Genomic DNA, 8650 nt, shown 5'->3' with positions numbered 1-8650 from the left:
TCAAAACAATACCCAACATCTCTGGGTTATCGGTGTTGCTCTTTATGGATGTTGTTGTTCTGGTCTTTGTTTACAGTTACTATACATGTATCTATCAGCGAAAAACATTGAAATCATGAGCTTTTGTGTACTGATGGAGAAGTGTTCTGTGGCAATTAGTATCAATCTAGAAATCTCATTACTTTTCTTTGCTATGTACTGGGTGTTGTGTGATGTTTTCAAACAAACATAATTAAGGAACACGAAAGCGCATCACTCGACGGAACTAAAAAAAAAACATCACGAAATCATGTTTTGTTGTTGTTCATTCTACACTATTTTGTTGAGTCATTTCTCTGCAATTGTTACTTCATTTTCCTCCAAATTTTGAATCGTGAGCAGAGATTTTTTTTTTTTGAAAAATATGTTTAGCTATTACATCGGTTTCTTCACTGTGCATCATCGTTGATTATTGATGGTATGATACTAGCAATTGCAGAATGTGTTGTCAAGTGTTTTTCCCCGTTTTGTACGTAGAGTTGTTTTTTTTATAATAAATTTTTTTTCTATAAGCCCGCATTAATCTTTTTGACTGGCTTGCTGGTTACAGTTTACGTATCACATATACGGTTATTCACACGGTTACAGCTTACATATGTATTTCATGAGCATTGATTGGAAGTGAATATAATCATGTGCTCGTAAATATGGATATAAGGCAGCGTTTTGGTTCTAGTATCACTGTATCAGATGTTTAAAAGAGTAGGAAACAATGCTACTAGTTTTAGTCTCTCAATGTTTTGGAAGGCAGTGGTGCTTTTTTTACAAATTGGTAGGTACGCCAGTGCTGACCAGCTTTGATCCCTTTTTCTACCACTTTTTGACTTTCTCGACGTAAAAGCAGAATATGGCGAATCTGACGTGATGAAGGAATCCGCGGGAAATGTTAGAGTTAAGGTTGTAGATTGCGGGGTCAGTGGTGGTTCTTCTTATCTCTCTCTGATCGTCGTAAGAAACGGCGTGGGAAACGAAGTGCGCATAGAGGAGCGTTCTAGCGTACCTCGTAGTAACAAAAGTGGTTCCCACGGCGTTCATTACGACGATCAGGGAGCGGTGAGCGAAACCGGCCCTGATCTCGCAATCTACAACCCTAACTCTAGATTTTTTTTTGCGGATTTCTTCACCACGTGAGATTTGTGGTATGCTGCTTTTAAACGGTAGGCGGATGTTACGCGCTAACACGGTTTACTCGCATATTCGCCAAGGTGAGTTGTCCTTGTACATATTTGAGGAGATCCTGTTCTATAAGGTATCAAATTTGTCTGGCTAAGTCTCACAGGTGTCATTATTACATAATGTTAAGAAGACTGATAGATTTGGCTTAATGCAACGTATTGAAATTCCAGACGTTTTCCCACGAACAAATCAACAATTCATAGACTCTTGCTTTGTTGGAAGTGAAAACCAGCTCAATTTCTCCTTGTCTACATCGTGTCCGCTAATACCAAGAACTGAGTTTAGTGTAAGTGGCTCGTTTCAGAAATAGCATGTCCAACTCATCGAAAAATTTGCGCCCTCATTAGTCGTTGCTTTCATGTCTAAGGTGGAAAAACCCCTATTTGAACGCAAACCTCTTTTGTACTGCCGATGCATGGATGATTGTTGCATAATACGTCCAACCCAAACCAAAATGGACACTTCGATCGACTATAGTCGGGTCAATACGACATGAAGCTCGGACATTTGAACAAGCGGCTGCGCTCGAAGCGGAGCAGTGGAGCGTAGCGGTTGGGATCGCGTAAAGACCCTCACTGCCGCCACTCACCTCTGCAGTTCGCCATGGTCCTATCTCGGTTGCAACCGCTGTCTCCACCGCACCGCTTCCAAGTGCGGTCACTTACGTAACGGTCCGTGCTTCATTTCGTTTTGACCCAACTATAAAATGGATCTCTTGAATGAACAGTTCCGGTACATTGAGTTCACAAGGGAAAATCCATAGACAACTGACTGCCGTTTCTCAACGTCCAGGTTCATTTATACAGAATTCCAACCATAGTGATATCATCAAACTCAACAACATTGACGCATGCTAACTTACTAACAACATCAAAAACAAAATGCCATCTAAATGCACCGTGCTTGCTTGTACAAGGCGAATACAGAATGAATTTTATCTGAAGGGATTTCGTCCTTTGTTTTATTTGAAGTTTCCTTTTAGCCTGAATTTTTAACGCGTTACAGTTTTTTTTTAGTACGAGTCAAGTTGCTCAGTTTTTCTTGATAAAAATATAATTGAAAATCGTGGATGTGGACCATGTTATTGGAAGGAAAAGCTGAATGCCATGTGCTATCCAACAGAAAATCCCACGATACGTCACTGTTGCTGTCGAACGCCAGATTGCAACAAACGAGTAAGTAAATCTTCCGCAGAACAAAAGTAATACGCTTACCTTTCCTTGAACAAAGCATAGAAATGAGAATTTAGACTTAAACACAAAAAAAAACCGAGAAATTTAAAATTACTTCTGTTCCAGGCTACAGAAACTAAGCGTAAAAAGATTTTGAGTTCTCGCCTTAATGGCTTACCTTATTTAATGGGAATGTCTTACGTCTAAACTTCTAGAACGATTGTTCACCAAACTATGCCATCCTTTTTCATAGATAATACTTCACATTCTCTTTACGTAAAATTCTTCAATGTGGAAAATCCTGGGGCAAAAATACCCGGCTAACCTTCCAACCACTTTACTCTCCAAGCAGTTGGAATCAGAGTAGGTAATGTGCCTGTCTCCGACCTTTAAAGGCACCACCGCACGAAGCTGAGGTTATGCCGATTTCAGGTGGAGTATTCTTATAAGGGATGATAGATTATGGAGAGGGTCGTGATTCCGTCCATTTCTTCCTAATTGCCGTAAAACACGGGCCGGAAGATACGGCGCGTGCACAAGGCTGACGCGCTCCACTCGAACTTGTAGAAAATAGCGCGCTGGATCGTTCGAAGCCGTATCTTCCGGGCCATTTTTTTACGGCAATTAGGAAGAAATGGATGGAATCAACCCCTCTCTAATCTACTGTGCCGTATACGAATACTCCACCTGAAATCCGTACCACCTCAGATTCGTGGGGGATGCCTTTAAGTCACGATAGGTAGAACAATGAAGAAATAGAGTGAACAGCTTGACTTTGTTGGCGATTCGACTGGATCACGTTCATTTGCCTTATGAGTTAATTGCAGAAGTGACTTCAGCCGTCGTGCTGTACTTCATTACCATAGTTGCCGTTTTTTCAGCGTTCCAGTGAGGTAACTGAATTTACTCACAGGTTGTCTGTCCACCGTGATGAACTACTGTGAGCAGACAGGTCCGAAAAAACAGTTCTATTCACACTTACCAAGTGCCGATGAGGGAGTGGTATTCGCGGGAATCCCGAGTAAATTGATTAAAATGATGATTGATGATTTTAATGACGCCTGATTTTAAATGAAAAATTCTTTCCCAACATTCTCTGGCATGGCAAAAACACCGAGAATCCATTACTAAACTGCTGAATTTTCACGCATATTAAATGTAGATTTGTTCCAAAGTGTATTTCTTTTACGTCTTCCTTTTCCAAAGCAGAAATAAATAAAATCTTACGCACTTGTTTTAGCTTATCGAGGATTCTGTATTTGGTTGGAGTGCAGTTTCATCCCCTGATGGCTCCTGCGATTCAGTTTCTTTAATGGTCAATGGAACTGGTGTCAATTGGATACATCGACCACCAGAACAATGCCAAAATGTCTGGAATTTAATAAGCAGTTTTTCCTTTCAGTGATTTTTGTTCTAATTATCCGCGTCTGTTATTTTCATTTTCTTGTGTGATCAATTCTCCTTGTATTTCCATTGGAATAGGTGGATCGCAAAAACGTTGGTTTGCTTTCTGATGCTGAATCAGGCGTTTCTGAAGCATCAGAACTTCCATTACTTAGTGATGAACACCAATAATACGAAGCCATGCGAGCAAACAGGGCTTCAAAAATAATTCAGCGCGATTGACCACATGCTACCGTTTTGAAACTCGCAGAAATATCGCGAGAATATTGGAGAATGCCGCTGTGTCTCACTTTCATCGACTCAAAGAAAGCCTTCTATTCAACTGAAATGGAAGCGATCATGGGAGCCTTGGACAAGCAAGGGATCAATACTTATTACATAAATATCCTTAATGTGTTATGTATTAATAGCCCCACGACCAAAATTTCCTTATTCTACAATAACGTCACAATGGACGTTATTGTGCAATGAGGATATTTTGGAAGATGAGGAAATCTAACCCAAAGCATTCGATGCAGCTCTGAGGAACGTGTGAAGAGAGTTGGGAAGGGAAAAGATGGAGGAGAGTGAAAGTTGAGGTCCGGCAGTTCAGTTGGCAGTCATTCTTCGTTTCGGTGACGATATCGCCCTAATAATATCATGCATCGGTAAGGTGGAACGAATGGTGGGCGAATTTTATGAAACGTGTAGAAAAATCAGTCTCCACCCGTTCGAGCCTGGATAAGGTGATGTTCATGAGGAACAAGTGAGTTTTTGATGCTTCTTTCTCGCACAAATAGAGGGGTGTAGTGTTGCGGTTAGAAGTTCCGCTTCCTACACGATCAACCGGAGGTTCGAATCCGCCCTAGTGCTCACTAAGCCTTTCATCCTTCCGGAGTCGATAAAGTTGGTACCAGCCTTGTCTGGGAGGATAAAAACACTGACTTGACCCATCGGCTAGCCCCTGCAAGTCATTGTACGGGCCAGTCACACGTTCGTAAACCTCGAACGATCCTGAATTGAAGTGAAAGTGGGGGCGCATCCCAAGCGGATTGATTAACGCCAGAAACTTTAACTAGCTTTATCTCGCACAAACGGTCCCACAGCTCCAGCTATGTATATTTAGGTTGGAAAAAAAGAACCTAGGTATACATAGCTGACATGATGTCATCATCCCGTATAAGGCTTTGCCTCTTTCTTTCCTCTCTCTCTCTCTCTCTCTCTCTCTCTCTCTCTCTCTCTCTCTCTCTCTCTCTCTCTCTCTCTCTCTCTGTAGATAAATAGAAAGATGTGTATGTGTATGTGTGTAGAACGAAATGTCGTTAAAACTATGCGTTAACTTATGGTCGACTCAAATAATGGAACAATACTCCTTTTGCAATCTCACCCAAATAAGCTGGCTGCTAAGTTGCTAGTCCATTCCCCGTTCTTTTATACTTACTTAAATATGTATGTACAAATATTAATATACAGCATAGAGCATTAATGAAGACATATAGGACGTCCCACTATGCGTTATGAGACTCAAGTTCCTCTCAGACGGCATCGCGTCGATGGATGCCGGCTGCCTAAGAAGTTCTGGGTACAAGAACGAGGACATTCAAAAATGTCACGAAACAACTACGGGTAGGATATTTTCTGATTTATGCCTGAATCAATACCACCATATCTGTCAAAATGGCATTTTTTCCCTGAAATTGAAATTTGTTATGTAATACCCTGGCAAAATATTGCGTTTGTCTTCCGTAAAACTGTAAAATTACCGTAAGAAACTGTTCCATAACCTGCGAGACTAGGCGCATAAACTGCTTATCGATGCCGAGTGACCCGAGTACTTTAGACTTTATTGACTTACATTCTTTAGACTCTTAGTTTTTTACTATGTTAATATTTATTGATCATAATTGTGACAATATTTTCTTTGGATTGGTCTCCCTTTCCTATTGAGGAGCCTCAAGGGAGACTAATCTAAAGTGGATCGTCTAGGTAGAGGGGAAACGATCCACCCTTTTGATGTGAGCCTCCAAACCTCTTTTCTTTGTGAATGATTAGGTCGACAATGTTTTCCGTATAGGCGTAACGAACCCGTCTTTAGTTTTTAACAAAAAATTCCGCGTACCTTCTTGGTATTTGGGTCCCTCTTTGGCAGTATGCTGGACAACAGCATCTTTTGCAATATTTAGATAATTTCCGCCGTGTAACCGAGATAGTTCTGCGCTGAGGTGGTGAAAAAGGATCTGAGGACACTCGGCGTGGATAGGCGAGGCGACAAATTTCACAGGATACGGAACAAGGACGAAAGGATTGATTCTGTTGTAATATTTTTTCACCAGCATCACTTATGCGCTTCTTCGTCTGGAGTGCATAGTCAGACACTTCGAAATGTTAGGAAGGAAAACGGCTATTACTTCCTGGACACATTTTCCCAGTAAATCTACTCCCAGGTGCTTCAGCGTTTGTCAAAACGGTGAAAATTCGAAGGTTTTTGGTACAACGTACATAGTTTATGAGAGCTGGTAGCCACTAGAAGCACCTAACAGGACAAGTAGTAAGAAATAATTGGGACACTGTTAGAAGTTATTGATTGCATATTGATTGAAATTGCATATTGATTGTGATAATTGTCTAAAACAGACTGATTTTGGTAAGATTTCACATATTTAACTATTCCAATTTAGGCCATATGTTTAACCATGAAGGTAATGAAATTTGGTGTTGTCGAGGAATGCATTGCTCTCGCGAGGTGGTGGAGATGTATTTTTCAGCGAGCGCCTTTCTTTATTTTTTTCTCCTCTAATTCCTCTTGTTTCTTATTCATATTTTCTAGTTATACCAACAACATGTGTTTGAAAGATTGCAAGACGTTCGAATCAAGGATGAAAATGGTCAGTTACGTTGTTATAGGCTTTATTAGTGCAAAGAAAAACTGTCGGAAGTAGATTTTTCAGGCTTAGATTTACATTTCTTATGTGCGTACTGCTCTTTACAATCAATTAGAGCATTACATTGAGATTGACAGAACTAAAACTGTAGCTATTGAGTAGGATCTCATAAAAAAATAAGAAATAAAATAATAAAATAATGGAATAAAAAAATAAAAATAATAAAATAAAAATAAATATAAATAATAAATAATAAATAATAAAATTGAAGTTTCGAAACAAAAGAAATTTTTAGTTTAGGATTTTTTTTCTGAACACAGCATTCAGCACAATTTATGTAGTTTAAATTTTTTTAAAAACCTCGTATCTATAGATAGAATGATCAAGTACAAGCACAGGCTATGTGAATATGATTATGATCTGCGGAAGATTGTCCCTCATTTTTTTTCCTCCCTATGGGGCACCTACGGAAATCAATAGTGAGAAATAATTGGGACCTTGTTAGAAATTGCGCATAGTGATTGTGATAATTATTTCCCTTTCCCACTTTTTTTCCTCTTGTAGGTGCAGGTGCAACTAAAAATAGATTCCATAATAATTCTATTCGGTAATTATATATCCATAAAATTTTTCAAAATTTTAGTATTATTTATTATTATTTTTATTATTTATTATTATTTTATTATTATTTAAATTTAAAAATTTTCCAATGTTTTTCGGCGTTTAGTTAAAAATGGTGGTTTCACTCTTCTACAAAAATCACAAAACTACAGAAGTGTTTTTCAGCTTATTTGGAGCTGACATACAGTACAATGACGATGGTTTCAGAACATGTATGGTCTAGGGATAGATCGTATATTAACAATCATGAAATTTTCGGTAAGCAGCGTAACAAAAAAGTATAGTCGGGTCAAAACGATATGAAGCGCGATGCAGTTGCGTAAGCGGCTGCGCTCGAAGCGGCTTAGCGGAGCCAACGGCTGAGATCGAGGTGGGACCATCGTGAACTGTAGCGATGATTGGGGATGCTAGCAAGGGTCCCGCCTCGATCCGATGACTGCCACGCTCAGCTGCACCGCTTCGAACGCAACCGCTTATGCGACTGCACCAGCGGCTTCAGGTCGCTTTGATCCGACTACAGATCCGAATATTTGCGATTTTATCACCTCCTTTATAGAGACTGTGACGTACGCATTCACGGCATTGTACCTTACGGGTTTATATTACATTTATTCCGTCTATAAACCAAAAAATATGGAAAAACTGGTAAGTAGATAGACTTTTGAATTCTTTCCATCAATCAAGAGTATTCTGGAAAAATACCTGTTGTAACCTTGTTTCAGTCGCAGCCGCCTGCAAAAGTGAACAAATCTTAGAAAGATGGATTTACCAGTCAAAAGATAACAATCGATTCTAATCTCATTACATTAATAAACTTTATAAACGGACTCGGATTCGAAGACGGCAGACGCGAAAAAAAAAGAAAAAGTGGAAAAAATTGATGAGAAGTGAAATGCCCTATTCGGAATTATCACCTTTTCTGCGCCGTGTGGCACTAGTTCCATCACGCTAAGCTTCAAGTGGTTCTGGCCCCACCACAGTACTAGTCCGTGAAATTTTTCAGTTTTCCCAGGAATCACTGATAATGGTGCATCGAGGAAATCAATTAAAATTAAAATTATATTGACTTACTTGACTTAATCGGCGACTTAAAATTATATTTTAGTATATAGTGTAAATAAATTAAAACAATATATATAATATATTGTAATTAAATTAAAAATATATAATATATATTGCAATTAAATTAAAAATCGTCTGGATTTCAGTTTTTTAACACATTACAATAGTCCTAATTCTTAGTTCTTATTTAGTACAGTAATTAGGATGCTCTAAAGGTGTGTGTGTGTGTAAGGTGCATTGGCAAACATTCCCTTATCAGCCGCCAAATACACGGGCAAGGCAACGTTCTACGTGCCATCACGATTACCATTGTTG

At 39.2% G+C, this 8650-nt stretch overlaps 1 protein-coding gene across 1 annotated transcript; it reads left to right on the top strand.

The window, feature by feature from the left end:
• Window positions 1–774: 774 nt before the first annotated feature.
• Window positions 775–8028, top strand: RB195_012783 (uncharacterized protein; the record flags this gene model as incomplete). Its single annotated transcript, XM_064202322.1, has 10 exons — window positions 775–811; window positions 1386–1501; window positions 2232–2390; window positions 3628–3756; window positions 5270–5396; window positions 6449–6513; window positions 6598–6655; window positions 7439–7531; window positions 7830–7918; window positions 7996–8028. 10 exons carry the CDS (start codon window positions 775–777, stop codon window positions 8026–8028), a joined length of 906 nt encoding a protein of 301 aa, XP_064058203.1.
• Window positions 8029–8650: the final 622 nt, after the last annotated feature.

This window comes from Necator americanus, chromosome V (assembly GCF_031761385.1).
Source record: "Necator americanus strain Aroian chromosome V, whole genome shotgun sequence".
NCBI lineage: Eukaryota > Metazoa > Nematoda > Chromadorea > Rhabditida > Ancylostomatidae > Necator > Necator americanus.
Note: the sequence above shows the minus strand (reverse complement) of the source record. Positions and strands in the feature narration are given on the sequence as shown.